Raw genomic sequence first — 16,851 nt, 5'->3', positions numbered from 1 at the left:
GTCTTCACAGTCGACGTCAATTGAATCGTATCTCAACACCAGCGTCAATGGTCATCTTGCTCCGCCGGACCTTAGATAACCGAACATCAATATCACAACGTACGGAAGATCGAGTACGGAGTACTGATACATATATCCACGAGCAGATGTACGGATACTGTACAAGCACCACTTTGTCTCATGCTCTGGATTGAGGTTTCTCTATCAGCTTTCAGCTGTACGAGGGTGGCACTAAAGCCCTAAGCCCGTCCTATGATGCCGCTCAACATCGATCTCTGACCTCTGCCCCGTCTTAATGAACGAGGTCGAGACTATCCACACTTTGCTCCAAGCCAGTCTCCCTCAAGCTCGAGGCTGCGCTCGCTGCCTTTCTCAACCTCGCCTTTACCCCGGATTTCCGCTTCGGTCGGCTGCCTCCGTCAATTGAGCTTGGTGGAGGCGCCTCCATGATCCACCGGGCAATGGCTTCTGCTCGTTCCGTCCTGATGGAAGATTTCTTTCCCTCCATCTGAGACCGTCGTGTTGACGAATGCGACCTGGTATCACTCCCGTTAACTGTCTCCTTGATGTCGTTATCGACGACTTTTGTTCGGTTCTCCTTCTCGCGGGCAGCTTCTTCCTCTTCTTGAGCAGCCTTCGGTTCCTGGGCTTGAACACTAACTCTGGACGTTTCTTGTGCCATCAGCCGCTCTTCTACCATTGCCTCCTTGATCTCACCCTGTTTGGTCCGTTTTAGACTCCCGTTTACATCTTCTTTCCGCTTGCTTGGCGGGGGCTTGTGGTCATGTTGCGAGAGTGGAACAGGGGAACATAAACGCTCCCAGCTGGCCTCCAGGCCCAGCCAATTTTTCGACCGACGGATGACTTCTATCCAGTCTGCCCGGGCAGGTGAGCGTGGTGCCAGGAAGATCGGGTATCCGTCGCAGATCCGGGCAATCCGCGCCGTCATATACGCGTGCCGCAGATGTTCTTTTGTTGATGTCTGAAGGAGGCAATGACAGAGCAGCAGGGAGTGCAAGACCTCTGTCAGCAGCGGATGATACGTGACCGCTTCGGAGAAGTCTGAGAGCGAGAAAATGGGAGGATCTTGGTGTTGAGCTGTATCCGCCTCGGGGGGGTAGGGGGGTATGTCATCAGGAGGCACGGCTGCAAACAGGGTGTTCAATCTGCGCACCGATGGAGGCGGAATGGGAGGTAGATTGTGGGCTTCCTGCCCACGCTTCTGGTTCTCATACTTGGTCAGAGCTTCTGTGAGCCCATTGCCCAAGGTGGTGGAGCTTAGCCTCTCCAGCAACGCTTCTGTATACTCCACCGGCAGCCCAGGAGTGTAGTCCAGGTGTGACAAAAAGGCCGTATAGTCTCGAAGAGCCCGTTTCGCATACGTTCGGACTAGTTTGCGTGCCTCTGCTCGAGTCTCTGCTTCTTCCCTCTCTGCATCTGTCACGGGATGACCTGCCGTCTCGTCGTTGTGCTGGAGGCCTTCCAAGACAGGGTCCCGTGGACGTGCACCTTGTAATGCTCGTCCGATGTTATCGCACGCCAGGGTCAGATATGCTCCACCACGGTGAAAGAGCAGTTGGGGCTCAAGGCTGCTGGGCTGGTCCTTCTCCTCAACGCGATGGTCTCGACCGGTCTTGGTAGCGTCATTCGCCAAAATCATATCCCAACCATCGGTCTGATGTTGTGGATGGTATAGCCGTTGCACAGCCAGTCCATCTGTACAATCTCGCGCGGCACCCTCAAAGTCGTCCTTGAAGATTCGTGCAACCGCTCTGGTTCGGTATGGAGATGGGTCGGTCGGCTTCTGGCGAATGACATCGTTCAGGGAATCCAGACTCGTATGCTGGGGCATACCCAAAGAGGGGACCTTTTCGTGGAAGAAGTGCACATATTGTGCGTCCGGATCTTCCACGTTGCGTTGTAGAACGTGTTTCGCGACATCGTCTATTGCCGACGCCGCCTGCATGGTGGCGACACTGGCCGCGATTTCGTCCAGCTGGTATGCATGGGACAGCTTTTGCGTAGCATGTTCTCTCATACGATATCTCCGTTCCCGACTCAGTTTGGCCCCGCCGCCACCTCTTGCAGAGCCTATGCCCAGTATTTCCGCATCCGCTCCGTTGAACACGCCGTTAGATGCATTCAAGGACGTGTGTAGAGAGGCGGCGGTGGTGCCGTTCGCGGCTCGGACGGCGAGACTAGTGGCATCTTCGATCAATCTTCTGATCTTGACGAGGTCGAAGAAGACGGCCGGGTCGATGGGCTTGGGGCGGGGAGAATAGAAGTTGTTGAAGGCCAAACTCTCGAGCACTTCGGGGGGAAGAGTCAACCATTGCCCGTGGTAGGAGGATATATGTCGCCAATGCCTGCGGAAACGGTTAGCTTTTCAAACACCCCCGGCCACGTCCAAGCGTGGGATAATGCCTCCAGATGGAACGAGAGACCAATTGCTCCGTACTTATTGCGGCATATCACCAAGGGAGAAGGCGCCGTCGACGCCTGCGCCGGCTTTCCTTTAGACGACAGCTGCCCCGGCGGCGGTGGTGTCGGGGTCGGGGTCGGGGTCGGAGCACTGGTCGCGTCGATGGAAGAGAGAGTCGTGTCAGGCTTAGGACTCTTCTCAGTCGACTGCGCAGGAGCTTTCGGCTTCTTCTTTGTCATGGTCCGCTTGCTGCCTACGCACTGCTGATTCCACCCGGGATCATAGGTCGTGTTGACAGAGAGTCTCGGAAAGCGGATGGGAGTGAATCGAGTCCGAGAAAGGGTGTGAGGCCGTCTCTCTCGGTCAACAAACCCCGATAAAAGATTAAATTTATTTTGAGCTCGCCAATCGGCCAGGCGTCGTCCCTCTACTACCTTCACTTGTGATCCCAGCGGCCAGCGACGCAAATGAACTGCGGTATCACGGCGAAACTGTGTCACCCGTTACAGCTCCTGACCCCAATATTACCTACCTACTGTCGTTGAATGTGAAGTTCGTCATCGAGGATGCCATCATCAAACCTCCACAGCGGCGTCCTCGTCCTTACCAGGAGGTTTGGTTGACATTCCAGCTCCAGCTTGCAACATTTTTTCTAGTCTATGGGAGGTTTCCTCATGCGGCGCAGTCAATTTCATAGAGATAGAGGAGATCGCTAACCGACTGAGATTGGCTTTGGGCACGATCTACTTTCTCTCGTGATGGCATATGCCTTCCAGCCTCGATAATCCTATCTAACCATTGAATCTTTAGATTGGGCATATCTTGAAGCACCACACATGATCCCTTGAAGCCTACAGACTCAGTTTCGAGTCGGCGAACCTCCCCCAGGAGGGAAGATGACTTGATATCCCGTATCAAGCCCCCAAGCAATGCTATTGAACTCCAGGTTCACCTGGCCAATCTGACCCGCCTCGGTGATGGAGAACAAGTTAAACCCCTTGACCTCATACTGTGCGCTGCCAATTCCAGTGAAGAGCCAATACCAAATGATCTTGGTGCAGCCGGCAACCAGGATCTCGAGTGTGTTGACTCCCTGGACCGGGGGCGCATTGAGAACACCATTGATATACACTTGCTTGCCAGCAAAGGTTGCGGTTCCGAGCTTGAAGAACAAGAACGTTAGGCGCCCAGAAACCGAGGACAAGACTGCACAGGGGACTTACTGGCTGACCCTCGAGCGACAGGATCGAGTCGCTGATCTCGGTATAGTTGTTGTCGAGCACAGCCTGGGCTGTGGCATTGGCGGCTGTGACGTTTGTGTGAGTCAAAATCGAGATATACTGGTTGACAATCGATTCTGCTTCGCCCTGGGAAAGGCAGTCCTTCCAGCCCCCGCCGTCGCGGTTGGAGAGCGCGGAAGTAGCGTCCGCCATGACAAGAGCGAGAGGCAACAGAATGGAGAAGAGCTTCATGCTGAATGATCTTGGGCAAGAAGCTGGTCAAAGAGAGATACCCTGAGCAAAGGTCTGACGGCTGAGATATAACCCACAACTGCCAGTGGAAGAGAGACCGATCCCAAGCTTTCCTACGGCCTACTTATGGCTTTTCGACCTCGTCACATGACGACGGAAGGTGTATGCAGCGATGCTGGAAGCCGCCAGTAGTCGCCTGGATGACTGCATTTCACGCAAAGATCCCGCGGGCGTGCGTAGCGGAACGGTTTGATTGGCCAGAGGATCGCAGGCTCCCTGCAAATATGACCCGAGGAAGTATTGAAGCCGTTGGAGGGACGGGATGATGCCGTGGAAAAGCGTCGTCGATGTCCTGGAGGTTGGGAGACCATGTCACGATCTCTGGAGTAGACCTTTGTGCGACGAGCCCGAGGCAGATCGAGATGACCGGGGAGGCAGGGGATTGGGCGCGGTTGAGATGAGCAGCAGTGTCCACCCGCCGACCGGGAAGAGCTGCAGAAGTCAGGGCAGAATTGTCCGGGGTACGGGCACTGGAGAATCTAGTCTGGGGAAGGTCCAATCCATCGAGTCGTGCCTAAGCCTCTCGCCATATGAGAAATGAGAATCTTGATGTCATGGATGGTCGTCCAGACCGGCTGTCGGCTGCAAACATGGGTCTGGGTACTGAGCGTGAGCAACGGGTTTCGTCTGGAGCCGATGCTTTGCTTCCCGGGAGCCCGTCTTGCGAACCCGTGTCTCACTTGCGGTTGCTTGATTTGCTGGGCTGCTGAATAAGGTGTATTGTACCATCGGCCGTGAAAAAGAAGCAGAGTCTACCCGTTGATGGGGTGTTGGGACACGGGCTCCCACCTTGTTTGGGAACGGAGCTGTCGGACTGCCTACTCCTACCGCAGCAAAGGCGCTGTATTCGAATCTTGTCGGACGACGGAGATTACCTTGCAAGGAGTCTGCTCCCAGTCGAGTGAACCCAAATGTTTCTGTACAGAAGATAGATGTACCTCTTTCCAAATGTGTTGGTCCGAAGCGCCTTCTGCCGAATATCAGCGCTCTTTGAAAACCATATACACCCTCACGGCACGGCTCTCTTCGTCTCATACTCATAGATCCAGGAGGTTCTAGCCTCCTTGCCGACCCACAAGAAATAAGCCCACATCACCCATTCCTTGATGATCTGTTTGTATGTGCTGACCGATGATTTTCTCATGTTACCCCCGGTCGAAGTAAACTGAAGGATCTTCTTGGTACGTTCTCGCCTGTCCGTCTGCCACTGTTTCACAGACTCCGCGGGATCTTCGTCCTTGCCGTCGATCAGTGCAAGGGTGTCGGCTAGAGTGATGGCATCTTCAAAGGCCATTGCGGCTCCTTGCCCGCCGGTCGGTGGCATGGCGTGCGCCGCATCACCAATGACGATGACTTTGTTAGAGTGGCTGGTCCAGGAGTCCAGTTCAGGCAGCTGGAAGAATCTGTTCGACGCCATCAGCAGTGGTATGGGCCAACAGAAACATGCCCACCTTACGGCCAGATTGAGAGGGACGATGGTTCGATGTCTCTACAAGCAACATGAACGACTTCCGGCCAACTGTCATTCTCATGGTGCGATTGCAACTCAGTGTAGATTCCTTCTTTGTCGTTTTGAAGCTGGGCCCAACCCTCACGTGTTCGATCCTGGGCCTCGACTGTCGCCGCCACACCGACTCTATCTCCAGAATTGGTACACGGCATAAGCAAGAGTGAATTGAGCTTCCCAAGGATTAAACACGGCATGTACATATCCCTGTACGATTCTGGCAGTTTCGACAGTGGAAGAGTCCCGCCGACACCCATTTGGCCACTGAATCTGGGGATGCTGGTGGGGTCGAGGTAAGTCCGCACACGGGAGTGAATACCATCGGCCCCGATCAGAAAGTCGGCCTCTTCAATATGCCCATCGGCAAAGGTTGCGATGACGGTGGATTGGGCGGTCTCTCGCACGTCAACTAATCTGGAATTGTAGCGGAGCTCGATGCCTCGTTCATGAACAGCTTCCAGAAGTGTCTGCCGAACAATGCCTCGGGAAATCCTGAGAGCTTTGTATCCGTATCTTTTCTGACTGCCGTTCAGTACGGTTCCAATGAGGCTCAGTTTCGGGAAGACAAGATCTGGAGCTCCTCATAATTGTAGCCTTGTTTTGCTATCCGATCATACACCCCGAGCTGGTCCAGAACACGGAGTGCATTCGGGGCGAGGGCGATATTGCCACCTTCGAACGCCGTCCCGGAGCGCAGCTCGAAAATCTTGCTGGCTATATTGAGCCGCTGTAGAGCGAGGGCCGCAACAGGCCCTGCCAGCCCACTGCCGACAATGATCACTTTCATGCCGTTATTATGTTGGTTCGTAGTAACAGCAAATGCTCTGATAGAGACTCGACTCAAAAGGAACGGAAGTCAATGCCGAAGAATTGTAATGAACATGGAAGATGGAATAGGAATGGGTGACTTGAACGACCACAGATACCCGTGCACCCTAACAGCACTAAGTTGGCTGGGTGCACGAATCTGTTTATTATGCCACTGACCAGAGCGAGGCTGTGAAGACCACCACATAGCGGACCAGCATACCAAGGTACAGCTGCAATCGCGTTAGCCTTGCGTGCGTAGGACACAGCCACTGGTGTCAAGTAAAGTCATATTCCTCGAGACAAGGGGCGCTATTCTGTAGCCTCAGCCTCTTTGCCGGGAAGCTGCGGGGCGATCGTTGTTCTCAACGAGGCCAACATGAAGGACGGCACCACTAATCATTTGGAGCAGTCCATGCGAGCTGAACTCGTTTTCCGAGGGTGCGCCATCAGTGTTGGCGTTGGGTGCGCAGACGGATGATTGCACAGAGTCTTGAGTCTTTGCTTTTGACAACTGAAGGCGTGGCGATGTCAAACCATAAGGAAAAATGAGACCAGCAAAAGGACGAGTCCAGGAATAGAACTCTCACATCCGATTAGTAGTATCTGTACATCGTGGACCCATCCATACTTGGACCCCGCCGGTCTAGTTTGTCCCCAAAGCCCACTTGTGTGCCAACAGCAGGTAAGTGTGCTCCTCAAATGCTCAAATGAACAAGTCGTACCGTCGTCATATGTCCATTACTTGTCGAGATTCAACATCCAGTCACGCTGTGCAGAGACCGCTCAGAGAACTCCATTACGCTCCCAAACTTTTATATCAGTCCACCAACAGCGCCAAACACTGCCCCGGCACCTGCTGCGTAGAGCATTCCGGGGCAAGCAGTCTGGCGCGGTCCATCGTTTCCAACTTGGACAAATCCCGTCGTGGTCGTGGCAGTACCCCCGGAGCCGCTCCCAAAGATGCTGCACTGAGTCTCTTGCAAATTATAGCATCCGACGGCGCTGAGAGAGCTGCATATGCTGCTTGCTGAGCTCAGTACCGTGCCTGACGTCCCTTGCACGGTGATGCCCCCTCCAAACCCGGACACCGTGACGCCATTGGCTCCCGCGAGCGATACCAAGCAAGATGTCGATGCCGACTGACAACTCGAGTATGCGCTGGTACAGAGGTCGGCGTTGGCATAGGTTGTGGGGATATAGATGAAAGGATAGAAATTATTTGGGACCGTGGAACCGCCACCAGAAACGCCGGTTGTCAATGAAGTAATCTGGGGAGAGCTCGCCGTGGTTGAACTGGTCGTTCCTCCAAGCACGGGACCTCCACTGGTACTTGAGGTTCCAGTTGCTGACCCTGTGCCTGAACCTGACCCAGTGAGTGTGCCAGCTATTGTCCCTGTGCACACTGCATTGGAAGGACAACATGCGATATGCCCGGCCTCATCCAAGGCACAATTTGTTCCTGATGGACAGCAGACAGAATCGGCTCCTAGACCCGAACATGAGTTCAAGCCCGAGTTGCAGCTTTGGCGCTTGACGAGGAGGGCAGCGTCCGAAAGTCCGAACAAGGGATCGGAGTAGGGGGAATAGTCGTCTGCGACCGCTCGTTCCGTATAGAGGAGCGGAAGGAGAAGGGATGCAGCGCTGAGGCGCATGGCGAAAAGGACCGTACACGGTGCTCTGCTCGCACGGGTCGGGGCGGCGTCCGTTCACCGCTTAGGCATGAATCAGCGGGGATGCAGGAGGGTGCGGGTATGAATACTTGATACAAGAGCCAGACGGCTGGACTGTTCGTGTTTCTTCTTGAGCTCTTTGTAAAGGAAACCGTCATGGGATGGAAATGTACATGGCTTTGGTAGGTACGGGAGTACACAATCGGGCTGCACCACAAGCACAAGCTGCATTGGTGGCATAGAAGCGCAGGATGATGTCGCCGGGTTGTTCTTCGGGCCGCAACTTTTGTGTGGATATTCGATATTTTGGGTGGCATGGCAACCAAAATCTGCCGCACCTTTTCTGCCTCAACCTCAACTGCGCCTTTTTCTGCACCTCACGCTCACGCTCACGCTCCAGGCATTGATGACCTATTATGTATCAGGTCGGCCGATTCTTTGATACCCGGATGGTGGGTACATAACAGTTCTTGTAACCTCATGCTAAGCTTCTATACGGCAAGGTCAGTCCACCTACTTTACTTGCCTCCCTCCAAATGATGATCGAAACGTGAATTCTGCAATGCTGAAAGACCAACACAAAGGCCTTGATGCAGAATTTCTCAAATATATACTTATCTGACCCTTCCTTGACACAATCTGTCAGCGTGTACACAAAATTTAACGCTTATTGAATGATTGTTGCTGACCGGCACCCTATCTGGTACAGGCTATATCCTTCTCTACCACTTCGAGCCGCAGCCTTCATAATATGTCCTTGGAGTGAGGCCCCCCTGCATATAAAAATGTATCCAAGAGGATGCAGAAAGAGGAGCTTGGGAACGTTGGCTGTACGGTTGCAATATCTACGTGTGCTTAGCTTGCCCGGGACAAATGCAGTGCTACTAGGTCTTGCATCTGAATCAAGCATGTGGGAGCAGCGCAGAACCTACCTAAATAACTTCAGGAATCTTACTGCGCCCCTCAATTCCAGCGTTTCTTAAATACGTCTCTTAAGAGTAGGGAGTACTTCGGCGCAGTCTGCTCAACATCAGGTTGGCGTGCACATTGACGACATACAACTCTTAGCCCTCCACCGACCCTGGCAGCCGACAGACCAGAGGTGTTAAAGATAGGGATATGTACCCTGTAACAGCTAAGCCAACAACTACGGAGTACACCCGAGTCTGACGCTCCGAGTCGAAGTCGTACATCACCAAAACCCCTGATAGTCTTTCAGCCTTCTGCTTTCGATAACCATGCAGACTCAACGTTTGAAGCTATTTCCTTACCTTAGGCTGCCTTCCTTGGAATCAGCGAGCTCCTTCTAAGGTAAAAGAAAAGGGCCACTGTCTAAGTCCGAGGTAACATTCTACTGCAAAAGGACCAACTGAGGAGATTGCATCAACAGGCCATGGGCTACCCAGCAACCCAGTCAAGCATTTGAAGGCGTTCCTGCGCAAGCGACGAGAAGCCAGCTGCGGCCAATGATTGGTGCAGTGTCAAGAAGTTTTCCTAGCCTGTGAAGCCGAGTGTTACATGGCTTCTTGTCCATGTGGTTTGTGAAACCGGTTATCAGAAATAGGACCGGGTAGCCAGTGTTACCATGTACACAGCACAAAGATCAGTCACATTAACGTTGGCCATCGAGGAATTAAGTGTCCACCTTCGCTTCATTTTCGAAGGTCATTAGCATGCTGGTCAAAGAACATGCGTTCTGGCTGCCGTTCTAGGCCCATGGCCAATATTTTGGTAGGTGACATAGGTAATCGTCACATACTAATATACAGCATATCCAACCTCTCCGTCGCGAGCTCTATGTAACGACCTTTTTCGGATTCACCGGGCTATCATGGCCTCCCGCCCATCCTCTCCGGCGAGCAGCACGCTGGATCCCCTGCCAGACATTTTGCGACACGGCCTGGTGGCTGTCGCCTTCTTCGGCATCCTCTCTCTCGTTGCCACTTCCATCCTGTTCACCTATCTTACCTATCGACTTTGTTCCTGGTACTTCACAGGCCAGCTTCGGAATGGTGCTAACCAGTTCTTCCTCCTGATATACAACCTGGTTCTGGCCGACATTCAACAAGCCTTGGCTTTTACACTGACTGCTCGTTACCTCGCAACAGATAAGATCCAGGTTGGAACGACGACGTGCTGGGCGAATGGTTGGTTCATCTCCACCGGAGATTTAGCATCGGGGGTGTTCATTCTTGCAATTGCCATTCATACCTACTTCTTCCTGGTCAAGGGCCAACGAGTCTCCAACAAGGCGTTCATTACAGGAATCGCATGCGCGTGGATATTTGTCTATGGGATGGCCGCCATTGGTGTTGCAATGGATCGAGACTTGTACGTGAGGGCTGGCGCATGGGTAAGATACCTCTTTCCTGTGCAGCTGCTCAGACTGCTCATCTCAATACAGTGCTGGATCAACCATAAACACGAGAGCCTCCGCCTCTGGCTACACTATTTCTGGATTTTCATTTGCATGTTTGGAACTGTCGCCGTATATGCGCTGATATTTCTCTCAATTCGCACCCAGTCACGGCGCAACTCACAAGGGACCCTGGCTCTCCCCGATAATGGAAGCAATGCCGCGGTTCTGAGACGTGCTGCGCGATACATGGTCATCTATCCTGTGGTTTATGTGATCTGCACTCTACCACTTGCAGGCGGTCGCATGGCGTCCATGACGGGAAGTCCAGTCCCATATTGGTGGTACTGTTTGGCTGGGGCTGCTATCACATCCTGCGGCTGGTTAGATGTGCTTTTATATGCCTGCACCAGACGTGTCCTGGTATTCAGCGCCGATGCTCCCGCAGTGGATGATATTGGCTTGGACACCTTTGGCTGGAAATATTCCAGCGACGGATTTTGGGGCACCACGACTACAATAACAGGGCCCTTGGGCGATGGAGACCTTCAAAGACGGGACAGGAGAGGGGGTTTCGGCCGGTCCACGCCTCATTCGCTCCAAGCTAGAGCCTCAGACGAACAGCATTTTGCAGGTCAGCCCACAGGGGTTATCACTGCAAGAACCGACGTCGAGATCCGCTCCGGCTCCATACCTCAGTATGTCACGGATCCTGTCCCTCTTCCGCGCTATGCTCTGTCAGAAACGAGCGGGTGTGACACGGAGGGGAAGAGTGGTCATGAGTTGGTCTGGCTAGATGAGGGCGGATCAGCGTTGTGACCTGCATCTGTGTAACCGAAGGAAGGGATCAATACTACCGGCTTGGGAGTATGTCTACAGATATAACTGAAGCGCAGCATCTTTGATAGATTAAAGTATAGTTCCTGGTATAGTCCCGGCAGTCGCAATTGCACTGAATCCAATAGCGCCCCTGCCAGTCTGGCGATAGGTATGCAATTTACGCCAGTTGTGTCGATCCTGACATGAAGTAACGTTTGGCAGAACATACGAAGCAACAAGAATTGTCTTGACAGCTGGTGCCACTGGAGAGGAGTTTTATAGACAAGAACTGAATGCGGCAGGCGGACCCCACGTGAACTCGGAAACCAACTCGGTGTATTTCCGGATCGTGAGCTCCTCCACAGTCCTCCCCATGCCCCGGTTCTCGGGCGCAAGGAATCCCTCCAACGCTTCCATATCTGCTCCTCGTCTGTTTGATGTTCCAGATCTGCATTGACCAGGCCGATTGATAATCCTTCCTGAATGTTGGGCAACCACTCATGCCAATACTAGCGCATGATGCCGTAGAGCGACCTCCTTCGTCTTGAACCACCCTCCACGATGTACAGACCTCCACGACCGGTCCTGTACGGCCTGCGACGAGGCCTCCCTCGACCCTTCCGAACCTATGCCAGTACTCCCGAGCCAGCTCTTCGGACCGCGCTCTTCTTCCCTGGTCATGGAGTACAGAGAAAAGGCATGACGAGACCCTGGGTGGAAGCCTTTCCTAGAACATGCAAACCATTCCTAGAGGAGATGGACGACATTCTTCATTGCAAACTCTCCACCCTCATCGATGAAGGTCCCATATATATGCTGGACAAAACGGAAAATGCGCAACCTGCGATAATGGCGGTGTCGGTCATGATCCTGAGGGTGCTCGAGCACGAGTTTGGATTCAAGACGGACGAGGTGATTAATGTCACGCTGGGTCACAGTCTGGGAGAATACGCTGCCCTCGTTGCGGCTGGGAATCTGGAATATGCATATGCCCTCGACCTGGTTCGGAAACGAGGCGAGGTCATGGGAGAATGCACGAGAAAGGCCAAGGAAGAGTCGGGTGAAGACTTTGGCATGGTGGCCCTCGTTTGCGAGCCGGAGCAGCTGGAGTCACTGATCGCAGCGGTGAAAGAGTTCCTCAGTCAAGGAGCTGAAGGTACCAAAGATGACTCGAGTGCCCTACCAGCCATTCAACAGGTCTCCCTCGCCAATGCCAATTCCAAGAATCAAATTGTCCTCAGCGGCAGCTTTCAACGCATTCGCAACCTGTTAGTCCACATCCGAGAATTTGGCGGACATGATCCCAGGGCAGTCGAGCTGAAGTCACGATCGGCGTTTCATAGTCCGATCATGATGCCGGCTTATGAATTCATGAAGAAAGCTTTAGATCCCGACAAAGTGACATTTCCTGGCCGGGTGCCCTGCATCAGCAATGTGACCGCGCGTCCATTCAGCTCGAAGGAAGACCTCAAAAACAATCTTGCTAGGCAAGCCATCGACACCGTTTTGTGGTGGGACTCGATCAAGTACTTGGACAGAGAAGCAGGAACCCGTCGATACCTCGGGCTTGGACCAGGAAAAGTTGGTCGAAACCTTGTGTCAAAGGAAGTTGGTCGATCATCAGCAAAGGGCGGTGGTGTCTGGTCCATCACTGAACCCTCGGAAATAGAACCCAGTCTGCGAGCTTTGGAAGAAACTGCAAGAGAAGATGAAGGTAAAAGTGAGCAGGAAGCGTGAGAAGGCCGGGCTAGACGTCCAATACAAGAGAACGGGGGCACCAGGCATCAATGAGTATCCTGCTCAAGATGTCCTCAAACGGCTTTTTCGTATCGTTAGCGGTCTATGGGTGTACGTGTGACAAGAGAGAACTTGTGACGGAACAGTGAGTCTGCTTGTCATGTGCAAGTCCAGGACAGGCACCCTGAGAAGCATCGGTCACATGAGCCACCAAAATTCAAGGGTTATATTTTAATTCACCGCATTTTATCCACAACGCAAAGACCCCTAGAAGAGAGTTCAGGTCAAACCACTTAGCCGAGCGGTTAACAACACGGCAGTCAACAAAGTGGCAGGTGGCGATCTTCTAGGCGAAACAGTCCCCCGTTCGAGTCTCGATAAAACCCTGCGAACCCGGGTTTAACAACAACAACAACAATTCCTTCCAAGTTCAACAATCAAACCCTGCGAACCCGGGTTAACACCAACCAGCCAGCCGAAACGGAAAAACCCTGCGAACCCGGGTTTAACTTTCCAGGACCCCCATATCAAAGGGGCTCCTGGAAAAAGTTTTTGTCTCTCGAACAAAAGGATATCATATATTTTTTTTTGGATCTGGTTCTGTGTGTGCATGTGATGCCTGCTGTACAGTGCAGTGAAGCGGCCGAGTTGGTGGGTGTACCAAACACGATAAGTGGAGCTCTCATGCGAGCCACTGAATCCCAATGTTTAACCATATGGCACGGGGGTTCCTGACCATGTGGAGTATTGGATAGCAAGACTCCGTCTCTTGATCTCGATTGAGACGGCTGTCGACACAGCTATCTCGTGGGTTGAGAGAGCGACAGCGAGTGCTCCCGGGCGCAGTGACGCCGAACACAACATCGTAGCGTATGGCGATGACAACTAAGCCATTGGCTGTAATTGTATCCATGGACGATCACATCAATGCTTCCACCCCTCATCATGTACTCCGTAGTACTACACTGTTTGATGCCAGCCTTGCTGACAAACCACGGTCACGGGACACAATGCGGAGATACCGTACATAATCCACATGTCAGACAGGCACCTCCAGGCGATGGCAGGCGACCTGGCAGCCGGGGCGGCACCTCATGGATCTCTCCTTGCCACGACGTCAGACTCTCGACTCTCGACTCTCTTTTCTCCTTTCCCCCATGTTCCCACTCGCAGGGGTTGTCGTCGACTACTACTGAGTACTTTCTCCTCTGCACGTGCGACAGACCCGACTTTGCTGACGACGTCCGTACATAGAGCATGCATATCGCTCAACTTCAATGAGTGATTATCTCCCCTCCTTCATCGTCGAACCCGTCCTGCGCCAAGCACGGCGATTCTCTCGACTCAGTAGTAGTGCAGACGAGTCGCCCAGTTTCCTCCCTGCCGTCCCTGATCTGCAACGGTGGAATCCTTCCCGGCTGTGGAACACATCACCTCCTCCTACGCTGGAGGAGCCGGATGGAGAGAACCAAGAGACAACTGTGCAGTCCATAACCCGGACCATTCAATTATGGGCCAACCAGTTGAACGGCCTCGACCAGTTTCCCTCTCCTCCCCTACAGGCAATGGATGACTCTGGCCATGAATCATTACTACAAACAACAGCCGAATTTCCTCCACTCGAAGCAGAAGCTTCGTCACCACCGCGGCCATCCTTGTTGGAAGATCATCGCACCAGCAGTGAAACCTCACTCAATCCTGCTCAAGAGTTGTCATACAGATCCAGAGTCCATGAGGTTCATGCGAGACCTCATGCCTCGTCTGATCCGCTTGGGGCTGGTTACACCGGGTCTTTGAGCGCTCACCTGGCGGATATTGGACAGGAAGACTATAATACTGGCGTCCACCGCCAGCGAGATGCATCTGGTACATTACCCGAAGATGATGGGATGGGTCCTCTCCGAAAAAAAATCCGTGCGATTTGGGAAGGACCGAGCACCCCAGTCGAAAAGTCGAGGCTTGTCCATAGTTTGATGATGGAGCGATATCAGACCACGCAGAGAATGCGGCCTGCCAAAACGCCTTGGCGGTCACTTGATCCTCCTCTACGACCGGGATCCTCCAGCTCGATGATGTCGGGGGCTAGTCAAGAGATCATCTACAACCTCATTCCGGAAGATCTCGTTCCCACCTACGCGCCCCGAGACGAAGCCGCTCCTGGAGTACTAGACTCTGCGGCAGATTCATCCACTCCGGAGCTTGGCTGTATTCATTATAAGCGCAACGTTAAAATGCAATGCAACCTGTGCGAGAGATGGTACACATGCCGATTATGTCATGACGAGGTGGAGAACCATACCCTACCACGCCGAGAGACCAAGCACATGCTCTGTATGCTCTGCAATACACCCCAACCAGTGGGCCAATTCTGCAAGATGTGCCATGTCCAGGCCGCATGTTATTACTGTCCTGTCTGCAAACTTTGGAACAATGACCCTGCCAAGTCAATATACCACTGCGACGACTGTGGCATATGCCGGCTGGGGGAGGGTTTGGGCAAAGATTTCTTTCATTGCAAGACGTGTGCGGCGTGTATGTCAATCCAGGCCGAAAGCACGCATAAGTGCATTGAGAAGAGCACCAAATGTGACTGCCCCATCTGTGGAGAGTACTTGTTCACTTCTAACAAGCCGGTGGCATTTATGCGTTGTGGCCACAGCATTCACGAGTCATGCTTTGCAGCATGGTGCAATGCCAGCTACAAATGCCCCCTATGTTCCAAAAGTATTGCCAATATGGAGAGCCAGTTTCGGAGACTGGACAGACACATCGAAGAACAGCCGATGCCCGAGGAATATCGCGACAATAGGGCGTACATTTTCTGCAACGATTGCAATAGCCGGAGCGTCACCAAGTATCACTGGTTGGGACTGAGATGCGCCATCTGTGAATCTTACAACACGACCCAGTTGGAGCTTCTAGGCGCCGGCGAGACATCCCAACTCCAGGAAGCACAGGAACGTGCTGCCCAGGAAGCCAGAGTCTGTGAGGCGGCCATCACGGCGAGTCAAAGCCACACTCCGACCGATCAGATGACACAGCCGGTGGACATTGCCAGGGCTGCTACCATTGAGATGCCCCCCGGTTCGATCGAGACAGAAATACGATCTCCGACAAGTAGGTCGTCGTGGCTGTTGCCCCATTCACCGACGGCTCGATCCACCCGGTCGCCATCGCCAGTGGTCGGAAACGGCAATTATTTCGGCACCGGTCAGCGCGGCGTGGAAACGGTTGCTGCGGAACCTGTACCCAGACGCGGAACCACACCTCTGCAAGATGACGACAGCTTGGATTTCTGGGGGCGGCCAAGTTCACCGAGTCAGCACGAGGGGCTGGAAGCTGGTGTCGGTTCCGAATCCGAGTCCGAGTCGGAAAGTAGTGATGACAATGCTATGGAGGATGATGAGGATGACGGAGAGGAAGAGGAGGACGCTATGGATTTGATACTGATTGGGCACAGATGAGCAGAAACGAAACATAAATGAAACATGGCTACATGTCACCCAGAACAGATGGAGATGAGCTATGGTATGAAACAAAATATGGCAAGAAGGGCATTCGCTGTGAATTTTCTCTGGAGGCGTAAGGGGAGCGGGAACGGAGATGAGTGGGCTTGGGATAAAGGCGGGAATATTGCATACCACCACAGTAAAATACTTAGCTCTTGATATTTGTTGCTGACCACGCTATTTGTTGGACGGGGCGGCGGATGTGTAATGGCTTCAATTGGACGAAGAGGGAGAAGAGGGCGGAGCCTGTAGGAGAGGAGGAGGAGGAGGAGGAGGAGGCTGGATTTTAGAGGGTACAAACTCCGCTATACCCGGCACCTAGATGATGATGCCATCGCCAATCGGCAAGTCGCCGGTCTCTTCCCATATATGAATTATACGGGATATATAAACCATCCCCATGCCGGCCCAGCTATCCCCAGCATAGTCCGATATCTTTCCCGGATTCTGGAACGCACGATTAGAGCGTAGCCGACTTGATTACAATCT

General features: G+C 53.1%; 7 protein-coding genes across 7 annotated transcripts; 3 read left to right on the top strand and 4 right to left on the bottom strand.

Annotated features, from left to right (window-relative positions):
• Positions 1-292: 292 nt before the first annotated feature.
• A1O3_09851 (uncharacterized protein) lies at positions 293-2,661 on the bottom strand (the record flags this gene model as incomplete). Its single annotated transcript, XM_007739943.1, has 2 exons — positions 293-2,366; positions 2,459-2,661. 2 exons carry the CDS (start codon positions 2,659-2,661, stop codon positions 293-295), a joined length of 2,277 nt encoding a protein of 758 aa, XP_007738133.1.
• Positions 2,662-3,281: 620 nt separating this feature from the next.
• A1O3_09850 (uncharacterized protein) lies at positions 3,282-3,894 on the bottom strand (the record flags this gene model as incomplete). The annotated part of the gene is made up of 2 exons (XM_007739942.1): positions 3,282-3,584; positions 3,646-3,894. The coding sequence occupies 2 exons, from the start codon at positions 3,892-3,894 to the stop codon at positions 3,282-3,284; spliced, it is 552 nt and encodes a 183-aa protein (XP_007738132.1).
• A 1,069-nt stretch (positions 3,895-4,963) lies between these two features.
• On the bottom strand, positions 4,964-6,248 carry A1O3_09849 (uncharacterized protein; the record flags this gene model as incomplete). The annotated part of the gene is made up of 3 exons (XM_007739941.1): positions 4,964-5,357; positions 5,411-5,983; positions 6,079-6,248. 3 exons carry the CDS (start codon positions 6,246-6,248, stop codon positions 4,964-4,966), a joined length of 1,137 nt encoding a protein of 378 aa, XP_007738131.1.
• Positions 6,249-7,083: 835 nt separating this feature from the next.
• On the bottom strand, positions 7,084-7,923 carry A1O3_09848 (uncharacterized protein; the record flags this gene model as incomplete). The annotated part of the gene is made up of 1 exon (XM_007739940.1): positions 7,084-7,923. The coding sequence occupies one exon, from the start codon at positions 7,921-7,923 to the stop codon at positions 7,084-7,086; it is 840 nt and encodes a 279-aa protein (XP_007738130.1).
• Positions 7,924-9,772: 1,849 nt separating this feature from the next.
• Positions 9,773-11,116, top strand: A1O3_09847 (uncharacterized protein; the record flags this gene model as incomplete). Its single annotated transcript, XM_007739939.1, has 2 exons — positions 9,773-10,294; positions 10,346-11,116. 2 exons carry the CDS (start codon positions 9,773-9,775, stop codon positions 11,114-11,116), a joined length of 1,293 nt encoding a protein of 430 aa, XP_007738129.1.
• Positions 11,117-11,677: 561 nt separating this feature from the next.
• On the top strand, positions 11,678-12,853 carry A1O3_09846 ([acyl-carrier-protein] S-malonyltransferase; the record flags this gene model as incomplete). The annotated part of the gene is made up of 1 exon (XM_007739938.1): positions 11,678-12,853. One exon carries the CDS (start codon positions 11,678-11,680, stop codon positions 12,851-12,853), a length of 1,176 nt encoding a protein of 391 aa, XP_007738128.1.
• Positions 12,854-14,130: 1,277 nt separating this feature from the next.
• Positions 14,131-16,317, top strand: A1O3_09845 (uncharacterized protein; the record flags this gene model as incomplete). The annotated part of the gene is made up of 1 exon (XM_007739937.1): positions 14,131-16,317. One exon carries the CDS (start codon positions 14,131-14,133, stop codon positions 16,315-16,317), a length of 2,187 nt encoding a protein of 728 aa, XP_007738127.1.
• Between the last annotated feature and the right edge of the window lie 534 nt (positions 16,318-16,851).

This window comes from Capronia epimyces, assembly GCF_000585565.1.
Source record: "Capronia epimyces CBS 606.96 chromosome Unknown aczIQ-supercont1.10, whole genome shotgun sequence".
Lineage (NCBI taxonomy): Eukaryota > Fungi > Ascomycota > Eurotiomycetes > Chaetothyriales > Herpotrichiellaceae > Capronia > Capronia epimyces.
This window is presented reverse-complemented; position numbering and strand designations above follow the sequence as displayed.